This window comes from Protomyctophum parallelum (genome assembly GCF_964188405.1).
Source record: "Protomyctophum parallelum genome assembly, chromosome: 10".
Lineage (NCBI taxonomy): Eukaryota > Metazoa > Chordata > Actinopteri > Myctophiformes > Myctophidae > Protomyctophum > Protomyctophum parallelum.
In genome coordinates, this window is record NC_139704.1 from 47,496,144 (window position 1) to 47,514,292 (window position 18,149).

At 47.7% G+C, this 18,149-nt stretch overlaps 1 protein-coding gene across 10 annotated transcripts in view; it reads right to left on the reverse strand.

The window, feature by feature from the left end:
• The window catches only part of LOC310866085 (spectrin beta chain, non-erythrocytic 1-like), a 231,690-nt gene that overhangs the window by 47,993 nt on the left and 165,548 nt on the right, over nt 1-18,149 (reverse strand). For 9 of the 10 annotated variants that reach the window (XM_083775398.1, XM_083775399.1, XM_083775391.1 and 6 more), the window contains 12 exons: nt 17,918-18,055; nt 17,533-17,653; nt 16,002-16,217; nt 15,046-15,198; nt 12,285-12,551; nt 9,259-9,461; nt 8,596-8,686; nt 7,740-7,886; nt 6,487-6,750; nt 4,781-5,005; nt 4,165-4,254; nt 1,888-2,169 (listed from right to left, as the gene is read on the reverse strand). In XM_083775398.1, the coding sequence (XP_083631524.1) occupies nt 1,888-2,169; nt 4,165-4,254; nt 4,781-5,005; nt 6,487-6,750; nt 7,740-7,886; nt 8,596-8,686; nt 9,259-9,461; nt 12,285-12,551; nt 15,046-15,198; nt 16,002-16,217; nt 17,533-17,653; nt 17,918-18,055 (2,197 nt within the window). Of the gene's footprint in view, nt 1-1,887; nt 2,170-4,164; nt 4,255-4,780; nt 5,006-6,486; nt 6,751-7,739; nt 7,887-8,595; nt 8,687-9,258; nt 9,462-12,178; nt 12,203-12,284; nt 12,552-15,045; nt 15,199-16,001; nt 16,218-17,532; nt 17,654-17,917; nt 18,056-18,149 lie in introns of all 10 variants that reach the window. The other variant, XM_083775395.1, reaches the window with a different exon arrangement.

Consider the following 18,149-nt stretch of genomic DNA (forward strand, 5'->3'; position numbering starts at 1 on the left):
CACAGGGAGGGGGGAGAGAGAGAGACCCAGACACACAGGGAGAGAGAGAGAGAGAGACACCCAGACACACAGGGAGGGGGGAGAGAGAGAGACCCAGACACACAGGGAGAGAGAGAGAGAGAGACACCCAGACACACAGGGAGAGAGAGAGAGATACCCAGAGACACAGGGAGAGAGAGAGAGAGAGAGAGAGAGAGACACCCAGACACACAGGGAGAGAGAGAGAGAGAGAGAGACACCCAGACACACAGGGAGAGAGAGAGAGACACCCAGACACACAGGGAGAGAGAGAGAGAGAGAGAGACACCCAGACACACAGGGAGAGAGAGAGAGACACCCAGACACACAGGGAGAGAGAGAGAGATACCCAGAGACAGATAGAGAGAGAGAGAGAGAGACACCCAGACACACAGGGAGAGAGAGAGACACCCAGAGACAGACAGACACAGAGACAGAGAGAGAGACAGAGAGAGACAGAGAGAGACAGAGAGAGAGAGAGAGATTTTACATCAAATATTCTTGCAAAATATTATAAATTACACCAAGGATGTGCCATTTATGCCCGTACACTAGGTGCGGTTGGCGATTGGTGTGTGTGTGTGTGTGTGTGTGTGTGTTACATACATGGTAGGGCATTCACAAAAAAAATTATCGATTTCATTAACACAAGTCGATTCAGATTAGGAGAAGTCGAAAGTTGACTTCATATCATATTTTTTGCTCTATGTGTGCGTGTGTACAGAATTCAAACTGTAGCATTGATTATTATCACGGACATAAGTCATTCTTCCCTTTTGCATATGCACCGGAGTGCACTCGTGCATTGCATTCAGAACGCGCCCTTAATTAAAAACCAAATGCAGCTGTGTGTATGTGGCTCTCAGCGCGCGGTGTCCCACTATTGACTGGCTGATAACAGATAACAGTAACAGATAGAAGCACGCAAACGTTACCCCCAAACGATATCCTCCTCACCTCCGTGCTGGAAATATAACGTCTGGGTTTCCGAGGCTACATCCGTGCTGACGCTGACGCAATGACTGTCCCGTTTCTGGCTAAGCTTTACGCGCGGGGCACATGAACCTCTCCGTCTTCTCTCCGGTCAGTGCTGGTTGTTGTTTATTTGCATGGTTCAGAAAATAAGTAACAAACTAAAATGAGAACGTTATCGAGTTGTTGGAGGAGGAGGAGGAGAATAATAATGTTATATCTCTTATTGTGTTCTCGGGCCGCTGTGCTGCGCTTCTGCTGCGCTGTGTAGTGCCAATACCACTACTTTACCTGGACAACATCATCTTTACATTTTGACATGAAATAATAATCCTGTACCGGCACCGCGTGTAGCGTTTGGTTTCATTAACGCGATCCAAAATAGCCTACTCTGCTGCTGCCCGCAGAGCATATTGCATATATGATGAACGGTAAAGATACCAAAGATTGGACAGACAACATGGAAGTAACACTGACTCGAAGCCGTTTATAAATCAGTCAGTGAGTCAACTTTTCACCGCCGTTTGGTCCCCGTCGTCCGTATTTGAGCGTGCGGCACCTCCACCCGCATAAAACGATTTATCGACTCAACTTCGATTTTGCTGTCCGACAAGTCGACTTGGAAAAATCTCAAGTCGTTAATGCCCTATTACATGGTGTGTGTGTGTGTGTGTGTGTGTTACATGGTGTGTGTGTGTGCGTGTGTGTGTGTGTTACATGGTGTGTGTGTGCGTGCGCTGTACCTTGGCCTTCTCCTCAGACATCATGTACAGCTCCTGTTCGCTCATCCAGGCCTCTGTGTGTGTGTGTGTGTGTGTGTGTTACATGGTGTGTGTGTGTGTGTTACATGGTGTGTGTGTGTGTGTGTGTGTGTGTGTGTGTGTGCGTGCGCTGTACCTTGGCCTTCTCCTCAGACATCATGTACAGCTCCTGTTCGCTCATCCAGGCCTCGGCCTCCGCCGCGTCAAAGTAGTACTGCTGCGCCTCGTGGGCGGAGCCTAGGCGGGCGTGGCGGTGCTCCGCCTCCTCGCCCATCTGCCGCCACAGGTTGGCCAGCTCCTCCAGCCGCTGGCCAATCAGAGCGGAGCCGGGCGTGGCGGGCTCGCGCAGCACGGAGGCGCTGCGCTGGAAGATGTCGTCGTAGCGCGGCTGGTGGCCCTGGATCTCCTTCTGGAGGGTCTGAGAGGCACCGCACGGCACACAGGGGGTTAATCCAAGGGGCCAGCTAGGCACTCCTGAGAGTAGGGATGCTCCGATCACGTTTTTGGGGGCCGATCCCGATCACCGATCTTTATTTTTAAGATCGGCCGATTCCGATTCCGATCCCGATCTTTTTTAATATTTTTATTAATATTTTTATAAACTTTTTTTTTTTTTTTTTTTTTTAACTTATAAAAAAAACCTGGCAACCCGCGCCCCGCGGTCATTTTCCGCTAACCTGAGCGGGGTTCCCTAGCCTGCTGGAGGGGCTCCCATCATCCCATGCACCCTCCAGAGAAAAAAAGGGAACAAAATGCAGCCTTGAGCCTACCAATGTAACGTTGTGGTCTTGTGGAGCTGCTTGATCACCACCTCCTCCTCCTCCTCCTCCTTTCCTTAAATTGACAATACCAATAAATCCACACTAAAGTAGTGTGAATACTTCCACAGCCTAATTACTAAAGGATAAACTATCAGTCTTCTCCGAAATCTGTCAATCTTTGTCAACTCAGCATGTGTTGACAACGCATTGTATTGTGTGTCACCTAGGTGACCTATATAATCAGGTCACCACTTTTGGTGTAACACACACACAACATTAGACTCATCGCGCCTACACAGCTGTCATTAATTAATAGTCTTGATTGCCTTGCCTATGCGTTCAAGTTATACAGGGTGAAAACCGTGAAATGCACAGGCTCATCTTACTGGCTGGCTGCCTGCAACTGCAGGCAACCAGCAAATTTCCAAGAAAGTTGTATCAGGGCACAAGGATTATAGTTTGCTCACTTTTCTGCTGGTCAATGAGAAAAAAGGTAATGACTGGACTGGAGCAGCCTCTCTCCCATTCTCTCCGTCTCCCTCCCAAGCTGGGGTGAAGACGTGAGTGCTCTCTCTCGCTCTCTCTCTCTTTTCTCTCTCTCTCCCCCTCCCTCGCTGGGGTGAAGACGTGAGTGCTCTCTCTCGCTCTCTCTCTCTTTTCTCTCTCTCTCCCCCTCCCTCGCTGGGGTGAAGACGTGAGTACTCTCTCGCTCTGTCTCTCTTTTCTCTCTCTGTCCCTGCCATGTGGGGGGGAGATTTTAGTTGCGCTGCCTTCGACAGCGCTATATTTCTCCAGTAGCGGTGCCGAACCGAGAAAGTGACACATTATTTTGGATGTAAAACTGCGCAGATTTTTGCTTTGTTGATCGGTTTCGCGGATCGGTGGATTTTGCACGGCCGATCCGATCGATCGGTGATCGGCCACGATCGATCGCCCACCGATTGATCGGAGCATCCCTACCTGAGAGTTCATATAATGGCCTGTTGTGGCGCTGTCATTGGGCCCAAAAAAAAACCCATATCTCCATAGAAGTCCATGTATTTGGGCCCAACTTCACCTAGACTGTATTACCTTAATAAACATGGTCATGAATACTTTCTGCTTCCAGTCACTAGTTTAAAGTCTCATTTCTAATGTCATAATATTCTTTTTGGAAAATTATGGTCCCATTTATAAAACAAATGACCATAAAGTCGCGTATGTTCTGAGGGGCGTGGCTACCGTTACAGTCTATGAACGGGATCCCCCACCCACTCGAGTCAAAATAAAAACTAATGAAGAAGAAGGGGGGAAGTCCCGCCTCGTTGTCTGGGCCAGCCAATGGGCCAGCTGGGCCCAAACGGATCTAGAAAGATGGCGATTTACAATTCAAGGACTGACAGGCTTCATTTTACGTCCATATCAGACCCGGAGAACGCTTTGTCCATATTTTTATATGTTCAAAACGCCACTGAGCAACTTCCACTGACATGAATAGCTGAATGAATAAAATGATGAAAGTAGTCTCTAAAATATGCATGGTACTGTAGTCTTTATGCTGGTGATTACGATGTGTGTGTTACCTGTTTTTTGTGTTTGTGTGTGTGTCACCTGGTTTTTCTGTGTGTGTGTGTGTGTGTGTGTGTGTGTGTGTGTGTGTGTGTGTTAGTTACCTGGTTTTTCTTGATCAGTAGTTGAACGGTCTGCAGGTTGTGTCCGTGGTCTGTAGATGTGGCCAGAGCCATCCTCTCCTCAACCCAGAGCTGTGAGAGAGCACACACACACACACACACACACACACACACACACACACACACACACACACACACACACACACACACACACACACACACACACACACACACACACACACACACACACACACACACACACACACACACACACACACACACACACACACACACACACACACAGTTAGTCATACGGGGGGGCTACACTGTGGACAGAACGGAACCGTTGGCATATAGGTGGCTGTGTCCCGCGGGGAGTTCCGTTAACCCATTCTGACCTGAGATCAGATTCATACGAGGTTTCCGCCGGACACACACTGGTCTGATCAACCCATTCTGACCTGAGATCAGATTCTAAAAATGTCAGTCGTTCTTCGATTTTTGCAAAAATAGCAGACCTACAAGCTCGTATCGCGCCACTCGGTGGCGCGATATGAGCTTGTAGATCTGCTATTTTTCAATAGCTAAAGCATAACATGATGCTGACACCAAAATGGGTGCCCGTTCAGAATGGGTTAAAGTAATCAATCAATCTTACGATCTCGTCCTCCACGTCTCGGTTGAACTGATGGATCTCCCGGGAGGCCATCAGGGCGTCCCGTCTCTTCTTCAGCGGCTCCTGGAGCGAGGTGAACTTGTTCTCCACGCCGTGCCTCTGGCCGTCCACCTCCTCCGAGTCCTTCCCCTCCTGGCTGAGCGCCTGGGCCTGAGTGGTCAGCTCCTCCACCTCCTTCTGACGCACCTCCACCTGGCTCTCCAACATCTGGACGAGAGCAGAGGAGACGGGGAACCGTTAGGACAGGAGGAGGAGGAGAGGAGAGGGGACCCGTTATGACAGGAGAGGAGAGGAGAGGAGAGGAGAGGAGAGGAGCGGAGAGGAGAGGAGAGGAGCGGAGAGGAGAGGAGAGGAGAGGAGAGGAGAGGAGAGGAGAGGAGAGGAGAGGAGAGGAGAGGAGAGAAGAGAAGGAGCTAACATCGTTCGCTCTGAGGTTTCAACAGTCTGCTAATCTGAGAGGACATGCGCTCTCTCTCTTTCTTTCTTCTATTGGTCTCTCTACCTCTCCTCCTCTTTACATATCAAACACTAGAAATGACCTCTCTCTCACACACACACACACACACTCACACACACACCCCAAGGCAAATGGGTCGTGTGGCCGTGCGGCCGTGTCTGTCCGAATGATTTGGTCCGAGTTCCATAAAGTCTACATACTGTAGACTGCTGGCTGTATAGAATGTATCGTTACTCTATTACTTAACATATCAATCAATGATGTATTTTTTCATCAATAATCCAGTTTAGATCTACCAGTCAGCCAATACCGCAACTATCCCTAAACATTAAACAATACCAATGATTAAGGAATTATGAATGATTAGGCATTGATTTAAAGCGGTCTACCTGTGTGGGGTTTTATCCTGAGTGTAGTGAGGGGCGCTCTTATCATCCTACATCACATTCCGGCCAATCACCTTTGGCCCCACTTTTCTGTCCTCAATACGTAAATTGCTCAGCCAATCAAATCATCGCTATGGGGTGCTCGGCCAATCAAATATGATTTTATTTGGGGGTGGGGGGTGTCGCGGCCTGAAAAGGTTGAGAACCACTGACTGACAGCCAGACTGGCCAATCCCTGCCTGTTGCTCCTTCGAGACAACGTGACTGACAGCCAGACTGGCCAATCCCCTGCCTGTTGCTCCTTCTAGACAACGTGACTGACAGCCAGACTGGCCAATCCCTGCCTGTTGCTCCTTCGAGACAACGTGACTGACAGCCAGATGGGCCAATCCCTGCCTGTTGCTCCTTCGAGACAACGTGACTGACAGCCAGACTGGCCAATCCCTGCCTGTTGCTCCTTCGAGACAACGTGACTGACAGCCAGATGGGCCAATCCCTGCCTGTTGCTTCTTCTAGACAACGTGACTGACAGCCAGACTGGCCAATCCCTGCCTGTTGCTTCTTCTAGACAACGTGACCGACATGCCAGACGGGCCAATCATCATGCCTGTTGCTTCTTCGAGACAACGTGACTGACAGCCAGACGGGCCAATCATCATGCCTGTTGCTTCTTCGAGACAACGTGACTGACAGCCAGACGGGCCAATCATCATGCCTGTTGCTTCTTCTAGACAACGTGACTGACAGCCAGACGGGCCAATCATCATGCCTGTTGCTTCTTCTAGACAACGTGACCGACAGCCAGACGGGCCAATCATCATGCCTGCCCATCTCCTCCTCCTCACCTGTTGCTTCTTCAGCAGGATGTTGACGGAGGTGAGGTCCTTGCCGTAGTCGTCGGAGGTCAGCTGGACGTCCAGCGCGCCCAGCCACTTGTCCAGGTCGGCGCAGCTCTGCGTGAACAGCTCCGCCTTGTTGGCGTCGAACAGGCACTTGGCCTTGGTCTGCGTGGTGCTCTCCAGCTCCTCCCACATGGTCTGCAGGGAGCCCAGCTTCTCCTGGACCATGGACTCCGTGTCGGGTTTCTCTGCCACCAGCAACAGGCCGTCCTAGGGGGGGGGGAGGGGGGGGGAAAGAGAGAGAGAGAGAGAGAGAGAGAGGGCGTTTTCTATAGAGCACTGCAGTCTGACGTCAATATCACTAGAGGGCGCCAAGTCCACGGGTTAATGTACTTTTTTTTCTTGCATTGTAAACCCCATAGGGGGATTGCACTGTGGCATTATTACTTCTTGACTTGTTAAAAAAACATTTTGAATTTTGTCCAAAACACACTGCCCTGTTTAAGATTTGTCTTCTCTCTCATGGGTGTATGTACAAAACCGTATGCATGTATTTTTCTCTATGATGTCCAGTTAGGTGTTGTATAACTTCTCCATCATAACCCTAACCCTAACCCCTTAGATAGCATTTCTGTTGGCTTAGATAGCATTTGACACAGACTTATAGCATGTTATGTAGACAGCACTATAATTGTATTGTATATAGTCATAGCACGCCATAGTACATATGTATAGCATAGTAGTGAATATGTATAGTTTATTATGTATAGTGTATGTATAGTTTCATCATATAGATATTCCACTGTTACCTTCTTAGCTTACGCATGTTTCATGATAAATGCTTTTATGTGATGTATTCCCATGCTTTTGTTCTTGCTTAAATGTAAGTCGCTCTGGATTAAGAGCGTCTGCTAAATGCCTAAATTGTAAATTGTAATTGTAAATTGTAATTGTAAATTGTAAGTGTACTGCATATTTGTATACCTTTTCTGTCATTTATGGACAGCATATGTGTGTGTGTGTGTATACCTTCTATATTATAACATGTACAGTGTGTGTGTGTTTGTACAGTATGTGTGTGTATGTACAGTATGTGTGTGTTTGTATGTGTGTGTGTGTACAGTATGTGTACAGTACCTTCTCTATCTTGTCCAGCCACTCCTTGTTGCTCTGCAGCTCGGCCATGAAGGCCTGGTGTTTGTATGTGTGTGTGTGTTTGTGTGTGTACAGTACAGTATGTGTGTGTGTATGTAGAATACCTTCTCTATCTTGTCCAGCCACTCCTTGTTGCTCTGCAGCTCGGCCATGAAGGCCTGGTGTTTCAGCCACTTGCTGTGGAGGTTCCTGGCCTCGTCGTACGACATGTCCTGAGCCGTGAGCATCTTCTCGTTGATCCACAGAGACAGCTGCACGCACGCACACACACACACACACACACACACACACACACACACACACACGTACACAGACACACACACACACACACACAGACGCACGCACACACACACACACACACACACACACACAGACACACACACAGACACACAGACACACACACAGACGCACGCACACAGACACACACACAGACACGCACACAGACACACACACAGACAGACAGACAGACAGACAGACAGACAGACAGACAGACACACACACACACACACACACACACACACACAGACACACACACACACACAGACAGACGCACGCACGCACGCACGCACGCACGCACGCACGCACGCACGCACGCACGCACACGCACACGCAGACACACACACAGACACACACACAGACACAGACACACACAGACACACACACAGACACACACACACTTTGTATTACTATATTTGTAAGGAAATCAACATTTTAGGACGGACATTTTATGAATATCATTCTTACATTTTCTGGGCATTTTTTAACTGAGCCCAAAGCTGGTGCACGACACTGGCACGCATTTCACTGCATTTCGGCAACAATTTTAAATAAAACAGATCTACAAGGCAGTACCTCCTGGCAGAATGAGATGTGTAACTAGTCTGTGTACCTCCTGACAGAAGGAGATGTATAACAAATGCATGTACTGTACCTCCTCTGAATTAAATATGTAATAAGTACCTCCTGGCAGTCTTGCAGGAACCTCTGCAGATCTCGGTTGTCCTTCAGTTTGGTCAGAAGGTCGTTGGCTGCTGCTCTGTTCTTCTGACGTCTGGCAGGGACACATTATTATTATTATTAATATCGGCACACTAAGGACTTATTATTACCGCTATGTTATGGAGTTGTTATGTTAACTCATTTATCACAATCATATAATATGTTGGCTATTAAAAAATAGCAGATCTACAATCTCTGCAGCGTGGCTTTTCTGGAGAATTTTGAATCATTCTGCATTGTTTTTAACACAACTCTTTTCTTTTAATCTAGGGGGTGCCTGGCACAACATATTTTCAGATGGGGGTCCACGGCCAAATATATAACATTCCGGGGGTCCTTGACATGAAAAAGTTTGAGAACTACTGCCTAGTCCTTATTAGACCTGGAACGCATCTGTGTCACCTAAGCTTTTAACCACTTTAACCATTATTTAAAAGTTTAATTGTTGAAAAATAGCAGGTCTACAAGCTATGATCTTGTAGACCTGCTGTTTTAGAAAAATCGTGATTATTTTTCAGAAAACTGTCGTGATTTAGAAGACATTTATTAGAAAGCGGTCTCAGGTCTCAATGGGTTCTACAGCCTCTGCTGACCTCTGGTCGATGGAGTCCACCTCTCTCTTACCTCTGGTCGATGGAGTCCACCTTCTCCTGGATTCGCTCGGCGTTGAGGTTGCCGTCGGCGACCAGGCGGCGCCCGGAGTCCACCACGGCGTTGATCTTCTCCTCGTTGGCGTCCATGGAGGTCATGAAGTCCTCCTGATGCTTGATGGCCGCCTCGGCTCCCTGGAGGGTGGTGGCCATCTCTGTGTGGGCCAGGACGTACTCCTAGAGGAGAGAGAGAGAGAGAACCATGAAGAACATCTCTGTGTGGGCCAGGACGTACTCCTAGAGGAGAGAGAGAGAGAGAGAGAACCATGAAGAACATCTCTGTGTGGGCCAGGACGTAATCCTAGAGGAGAGAGAGAGAGAGAGAGAGAACCATGAAGAACATCTCTGTGTGGGCCAGGACGTACTCCTAGAGAGAGAGAGAGAGAGAGAACCATGAAGAACATCTCTGTGTGGGCCAGCACGTACTCCTAGAGGAGAGAGAGAGAGAGAGAGAACCATGAAGAACATCTCTGTGTGGGCCAGGACGTACTCCTAGAGGAGAGAGAGAGACATGAAGAACATCTCTGTGTGGGCCAGGACGTACTCCTAGAGGAGAGAGAGAGAGAGAACCATGAAGAACATCTCTGTGTGGGCCAGGACGTACTCCTAGAGGAGAGAGAGAGAGAGAACCATGAAGAACATCTCTGTGTGGGCCAGGACGTACTCCTAGAGGAGAGAGAGAGAGAGAGACATGAAGAACATCTCTGTGTGGGCCAGGACGTACTCCTAGAGGAGAGAGAGAGAGAGAGAACCATGAAGAACATCTCTGTGTGGGCCAGGACGTACTCCTAGAGGAGAGAGAGAGAGAGAACCATGAAGAACATCTCTGTGTGGGCCAGGACGTACTCCTAGAGGAGAGAGAGAGAGAGAGAACCATGAAGAACATCTCTGTGTGGGCCAGGACGTACTCCTAGAGGAGAGAGAGAGAGAGAGAACCATGAAGAACATCTCTGTGTGGGCCAGGACGTACTCCTAGAGGAGAGAGAGAGAGAGAGACATGAAGAACATCTCTGTGTGGGCCAGGACGTACTCCTAGAGGAGAGAGAGAGAGAGAGACATGAAGAACATCTCTGTGTGGGCCAGGACGTACTCCTAGAGGAGAGAGAGAGAGAGAGAACCATGAAGAACATCTCTGTGTGGGCCAGGACGTACTCCTAGAGGAGAGAGAGAGAGAGAGAGAGAGAGAGAGAGAGAGAGAGAGAGAGAGAGAGAGAGAGAGAGAGAGAGAGAGAGAGAGAGAGAGACAGACATGAAGAACATCTCTGTGTGGGCCAGGACGTACTCCTAGAGGAGAGAGAGAGAGAGAGACATGAAGAACATCTGTGTGGGCCAGGACGTACTGCTAGAGGAGAGAGAGAGAGAGACATGAAGAACATCTCTGTGTGGGCCAGGACGTACTCCTAGAGGAGAGAGAGAGAGAGAGAGACATGAAGAACATCTCTGTGTGGGTCAGGACGTACTCCTAGAGGAGAGAGAGAGAGAGAGACATGAAGAACATCTCTGTGTGGGCCAGGACGTACTCCTAGAGGAGAGAGAGAGAGAGAGAACCATGAAGAACATCTCTGTGTGGGCCAGGACGTACTCCTAGAGGAGAGAGAGAGAGAGAGAGACATGAAGAACATCTCTGTGTGGGTCAGGACGTACTCCTAGAGGAGAGAGAGAGAGAGAGACATGAAGAACATCTCTGTGTGGGCCAGGACGTACTCCTAGAGGAGAGAGAGAGAGAGAGAACCATGAAGAACATCTCTGTGTGGGCCAGGACGTACTCCTAGAGGAGAGAGAGAGAGAGAGAGAGACATGAAGAACATCTCTGTGTGGGTCAGGACGTACTCCTAGAGGAGAGAGAGAGAGAGAGACATGAAGAACATCTCTGTGTGGGCCAGGACGTACTCCTAGAGGAGAGAGAGAGAGAGAGACATGAAGAACATCTCTGTGTGGGTCAGGACGTACTCCTAGAGAGAGAGAGAGAGAGAGACATGGAGAACATCTCTGTGTGGGCCAGGACGTACTCCTAGAGGAGAGAGAGAGAGAGAACCATGAAGAACATCTCTGTGTGGGCCAGGACGTACTCCTAGAGGAGAGAGAGAGAGAGAACCGTGAAGAACATCTCTGTGTGGGCTAGGACGTACTCCTAGAGGAGAGAGAGAGAGAGACATGAAGGACATCTCCGTGTGGGCTAGGACGTACTCCTAGAGGAGAGAGAGAGAGAGAGAGAGAGAGAGAGAGAGAGAGAGAGAGAGAGAGAGAGAGAGAGAGAGAGAGAGAGAGAGACACACACATGAAGGACATCTCTGTGTGGACTAGGACGTACTCCTAGAGACATAGAGAGACACAGAAACATGATCATCTCTGTTTCTCTAGGAGGTGCTCCTGAAGACAGGTAGACATGATATGAAGGATAATTTATGTTGGCCTTGATGGGGTCGTAATGCCCGACTTATATTTATTTAGCAGTGTGACGAAAATGGCGAAAGTCGACCTTGATAGATGATCTATCTTCGGCACGTGAAACCCACACGCAACCAAGCATATATTAATGTTCTTAGTTCCTTGTTCAACAAGTTAATGGATTGGAGATGTCCTCTTGGGTGGGGGGGGGGGGGGGGGGAATTGGCAATGATCTTGTGGTGGTTCCACCAGTGGACGATACTAACACTGGCTGGTGTACAGAATGTATACAATATTCTAAAGGTGTGTGTTATTGAAGAAGGCCTCAGAATGTATATAACATATTAATATAATACCTGGTTGTTGAAGAAGGCCTCAGAATGTACTGTATATAATATATTAATACCTGGTTGTTGAGGAAGGCCTCAGCCTGTACTGTATATAATATATTAATACCTGGTTGTTGAGGAAGGCCTCGGCCTGTACTGTATATAATATATTAATACCTGGTTGTTGAGGAAGGCTTCAGCCTGTACTGTATATAATATATTAATACCTGGTTGTTGAGGAAGGCCTCAGAATGTATATAACATATTAATATAATATTAATACCTGGTTGTTGAGGAAGGCCTCGGCCTGCTTGGTGTCCCTGAGGAACAGCTGGTAGGCGTGGGACTGGGACAGCAGGTTCTGCCGGTTCTCCCACATCTTGTGCAGCTCGTTCCAGCCCGTGTCCAGCGCCTGCAGCCTCTGCCGGAGGAACATGTACTGGGCGTCCGTCTGGTCCTGGGTCACCAGCTCGCCCATGTCCCGCATCTTCTGGTAGTCCTCCTCGTAGTTACGGATCTCGTTCTTGATGTTCTCGTGCTGCGTCAGCAGCTGTGAAGAGGGGGAGTGAAGAGGGTTTGTTTTGGTTACTCACTAGTCTAAAAATGGTCTTCTACATCATGACGGTGTTCTGAAAAGGCTGTGTTTCTATGTCAGTCGTTCTTCGATTTCCCCAAAAATAGCAGACCTACAAGCTCGTAGCGCGCCACTCGGTGGCGCGCTACGAGCTTGTAGATCTGTAGATCTGCTAACACCAAAAGGGGTTCCCGCCCCAAAATGGGTTAAATACATGCTTTGTAAAAACTGTAAAATTAAAACTGTAAAATAACTACTATATAAACTGTTCTGAAAAGGCTGTGTTTCTATGTCAGTCGTTCTTCGATTTCCCCAAAAATAGCAGACCTACAAGCTCGTAGCGCGCCACTCGGTGGCGCGCTACGAGCTTGTAGATCTGTAGATCTGCTAACACCAAAAGGGGTTCCCGCCCCAAAATGGGTTAAATACATGCTTTGTAAAAACTGTAAAATTAAAACTGTAAAATAACTACTATATAAACTATCAAACCAAGACCTGTTTCACAGCATAGATAATTACAAATAAATTAAACAAAGCACAGTGCTAAACAGCAAAAAACTAAATCTCAAAGGCAATACCTGACCTTTTTCTTAATTAAACAACTTAGACTAGCACATGCCTACAATGTCTTGATATTTCAATGGGGTGAAAATTATATTAGTTTTGTTTTAAAATAAGTGTTAAATAATCGTAAATCGGTTCAGTGACAAGGGTCTCCCTGTATCTCCAGCAATTTGGTCAAAAGAAAATAAAGCGATCAGCTATTTTCTGTTTGCCTCTTTCTTACTTACAATTTGATATTAAAAAGGTCATTAATCTGGGGATCCCCCAAAATCATGTGTCGACCCCCCAGTTTGTGAAGCAGTGCCCTGCTCCACCAATCAGTTCCAGTTTGAGAAGCAGTGCCCTGCTCCTCCAATCAGCTCCAGTTTGAGAAGCAGCGCCCTGCTCCTCCAATCAGCTCCAGTTTGAGAAGCAGCGCCCTGCTCCTCCAATCAGCTCCAGTTTGAGAAGCAGCGCCCTGCTCCTCCAATCAGTTCCAGTTTGGGAAGCAGCGCCCTGCTCCTCCAATCAGTTCCAGTTTGAGAAGCAGCGCCCTGCTCCTCCAATCAGTTCCAGTTTGGGAAGCAGCGCCCTGCTCCTCCAATCAGTTCCAGTTTGAGAAGCAGCGCCCTGCTCCTCCAATCAGCTCCAGTTTGAGAAGCAGCGCCCTGCTCCTCCAATCAGCTCCAGTTTGAGAAGCAGCGCCCTGCTCCTCCAATCAGTTCCAGTTTGAGAAGCAGCGCCCTGCTCCTCCAATCAGTTCCAGTTTGAGAAGCAGCGCCCTGCTCCTCCAATCAGCTCCAGTTTGAGAAGCAGCGCCCTGCTCCTCCAATCAGTTCCAGTTTGAGAAGCAGCGCCCTGCTCCTCCAATCAGCTCCAGTTTGAGAAGCAGCGCCCTGCTCCTCCAATCAGTTCCAGTTTGAGAAGCAGCGCCCTGCTCCTCCAATCAGCTCCAGTTTGTGAAGCAGCGCCCTGCTCCTCCAATCAGCTCCAGTTTGAGAAGCAGCGCCCTGCTCCTCCAATCAGTTCCAGTTTGAGAAGCAGCGCCCTGCTCCTCCAATCAGTTCCAGTTTGAGAAGCAGCGCCCTGCTCCTCCAATCAGTTCCAGTTAGAGAAGCAGCGCCCTGCTCCACCAATCAGCTCCAGTTTGAGAAGCAGCGCCCTGCTCCTCCAATCAGTTCCAGTTAGAGAAGCAGCGCCCTGCTCCACCAATCAGCTCCAGTTTGAGAAGCAGCGCCCTGCTCCTCCAATCAACCAGTCACCTTGCACCTTTCAGAACACATCACTGCACGTTGTATGCTGCGGTCGGTTGGTTCTCATTGGCAGCTCTCAGGCTTCAGCATTGGCATATTTTCATTTATAAAGCCAGTCTTACATTTCATCCAAATTCCATCTTGTCCAAAACGGCCTAAACCTCAGGTCAAATGCTTGGCTGCGGTGTGTAGTGCGTAGTGTGTAGTGTGTAGTGTGTAGTACCAGCATTCAAATCCGAGGGGGGTAAAAAATGTCTGGCCTTCTTTGGCCCTTGGTCGTGGAATGATCTACAGTCCAGACTAAAACTGATGTACATCTTTGATGTACAGTCCAACACCTGCACATGTTTGGATATGTACTAGCCTATGTTCATGTATATATTTATTATATCGGCTCAGATCGAGTAGATTGTGTATATGGTGTATTTTGCCCTGCTACTAAAAAAAAAGTAGGACAGGTGACTTGTTGTATTTATGCTTAGGTACTTTAAGGTGTATTATTATGGATGTTGTATTTGCTGGTTCAAAATGTAACATTGACGATTGTGGTATTGAAGTGTAATTTTTATTTCTGCCTCTTGGCCAGTTCCCACTTGTAAAAAAGACGCAGTCTCAATGTGTTTTTACTGTTAAATAAAGGTTAAATAAAAATAAAATAAAAGTGGGTGGGTCACCTTCTCGGCCTCGGTCAGCGTGTTGGGCATGTCCTCCGAGGCGATGGCGGTCTGCGTGCGGGACAGCCACGACTGGAAGTCGTCCAGCTCGCGCAGGAACTGCTGCAGCTTGCTGGCCTCGCCCAGAGACGCCTCACGGTTCTTCATGGTGTCCTGGATGGAGGTTACAGTACCAAAGACACGGGATCAACACCAGGTACAGTACCACACACACAGGGGATGAACAACAGGTACAGTACCACACACACAGGGGATCAACACCAGGTACAGTACCACACACACACACACACACGGGATCAACACCAGGTACAGTACCACACACACAGGGGATGAACACCAGGTACAGTACCACACACACAGAATCAACAGGAGGTATTTGGATATTTGGTGTTTGGATTGATTCATTGTTTCACAATTATATAATAGTGAAACAATGAATCAATCCAGATTTTAGCCTATAATGACAGAAAACAGGGACAACCAGGTTGAGTCTGTGGGTTTTAGAAATGTTGAAACAATGGAAAGCATCAACGAGAGCGTGTGACTTTATAACTACATTGGATCCATAAGAAAAATCATGATTTATTTTCATTATTTTTAATATTTCATTCAATCTAGTCTCTTCCGGGTGGAAACCTCATTATTACTTTTCAGGATACAAATTATATATCGTATAAAGTATCAAAAGTAGCAGATCTATAAGCTCAAAATGGGCTGCATCGTGCCGCATTTCAAGCTTGTAGATCTGCTACTCTTGTGTGACATTGTAGTGTGATCAAATAGGGCGTTAATTTACCAAAATAAAATAAAAACTTTGAAATATGGAGATGAGGTTTACTGTATGGAGCCTCTCGTACCTTCATTTCGTCCCAGAATAGGGACCTTACAGGTATGGAGCCTCTCGTACCTTCATTTCGTCCCAGAATAGGGACCTTACTGTACGGAGCCTCTCGTACCTTCATTTCGTCCCAGACGCCGGTGATCTCCCCCAGGCGTCCCTTGATGCCGTCGGCCTGCTCTGGGTGTTGCTCCGCCAGGCGCTCCGCCTCCTTGCCCAGGTCGCCCAGCTTGTCCTCGATGGCGGCCAGGTCTCTCTCCATGCCCGTCAGCTTCCTCTGCAGCGCCATCACCCCCGCCAGGTCGTTCCCCAGCTCCTGGGTCGACTCGATCACCTGGAGCCAAGAAACACACGCACGCACGTGAGCACACACACGCGAGCACACACAATTTACAATTTAGGCATTTAGCAGACGCTCTTGATCCAGAGCGACTTACATTTAAGCAAGAACAAAAAGCATGTCATACATCACATATATAAAAAGTAGTTATCATGAATCGTGTATAAGCTAAGAACGTAAGTATCTATGTCAACTATACATACTACTATATTATATATTATACAATATACATGTGTTCTATAAGTGCTATGACTACATGAAATGCAATTCTAGTGCCGTCTACGTAACGAGCTATAAGTCTGTCTAAAATACTACACACACGCAGGCACACACACACACACACACACACACGATCATTAGCTACTTTCAACCTGGCATTTATATATTCCAAAATATATCACATATTTAAAAAACAGATCTACAACTTGGCTAGCCGTCAAAAAGAATTAAACATAAATAAATACTATAAAATTACCGACCCGGTGTGCATGAGGTCACAGAGAACCATGTGTTCATTTTTAAAATGATATAGTCAATAAAATCAGACCCTGTGCCCAATGAGTTGTGAGAACGTTGTTCATGTATTCTTCTAACTAGGCCTATATCTTCCCCTTCAACGGGTGGTCTTGGTTCTAATGGAAACATGGCAGAACATCACAGGGTGTGGAAGGTCCCAGCGGGAATATAAACTAATGTGACCAGATTTGACTGAGAGCCAGTCAAATCAAATTAGTTAATAGCACAGGCACTCTTCACATACTAGAGCATGTCTGAAATAAGTGTCAGAGCTTAAATTGACATGTAAATATGAAATAAATGCTTAAACATGTAGTTAGGTTGTAATTGCGAACGCAGTGAGCCACTTACTATGACAGCAAGGGCTGAATGTCTGTGTGTGTGTGTGTGTGTGTGTGTGTGTGTCACGCTGTTACACCACCGGCCCGCCACCAGAGGGCGCAGCTGTAGCACACACACACACACACACACACACACACACAGGGCGCAGCTGTAGCACACACACACACACACACACACACACACACACAACCACACACACACGAGCTGCGTTCGCTTCACGCGTTTGCGCGTCTTACTTGTGTTAGAGACCACAGAAGTGAACCTTTCAAGCCTGTTTTCTCAACTCGCTGTTTTCTCTGCAAGACATTACTCTATAAGCCATATCTCCAAAACTGGTGGGTCAAACTGAACAACCAATATGTCAATTTGAAGCTATGATTCCCTGCTTTCATATGACATGAATAAATAAAAATCCAATGGCAGTCCCTCAGTGAAATGTGGCCACACATACCTTGGTCTTCTCCTTGATCCAGGACTTGGTCTCGTTACATTCCAGGTAGTAGTTCTGAACTCCCAGAGCCGAGTTCAGACTGTCCTTCTTCAGGTCAACCAGGTCTCTGAACTGACTCCACCTGACAGACAGACAGACAGACAGACAGACAGACAGACAGACAGACAGACAGACAGACAGACAGTTTATTACTATGACATACTATGGTATGGGCACTGATGACACGGAGGAGAGAACACGCCCACAGCGCCCACAGTGGGAATCGAACCCAGGGCCTTCTAGCTGTGAGGCGACAGCAATACCGACCCGTGCCCCCTCTGTCTTCACGTTTTATCCTCACTACTAAAATTATTATTATTGTTGTCGTTGTTAGTTCAGGTTGTACCTGGTGTTCAGTTTGTCCTGCTGGGCTTTGATCTTCTCCTCGCTGGGATGTCCATTGTGGATCAGTTGCCTAGCAACCTGGTTCACCACGGCAACGCGAGAGGCCTGGCTGTTCATCTCTGGCTCCAAGCTCTCAAACCTGTGTGTGCGCGTGTGTGTGTGCGTGTGTGTGTGTGTGTGAGGACGAAGAGACAATTAAAACATTAACTACACAAGAACAAATTCAAAGTTAT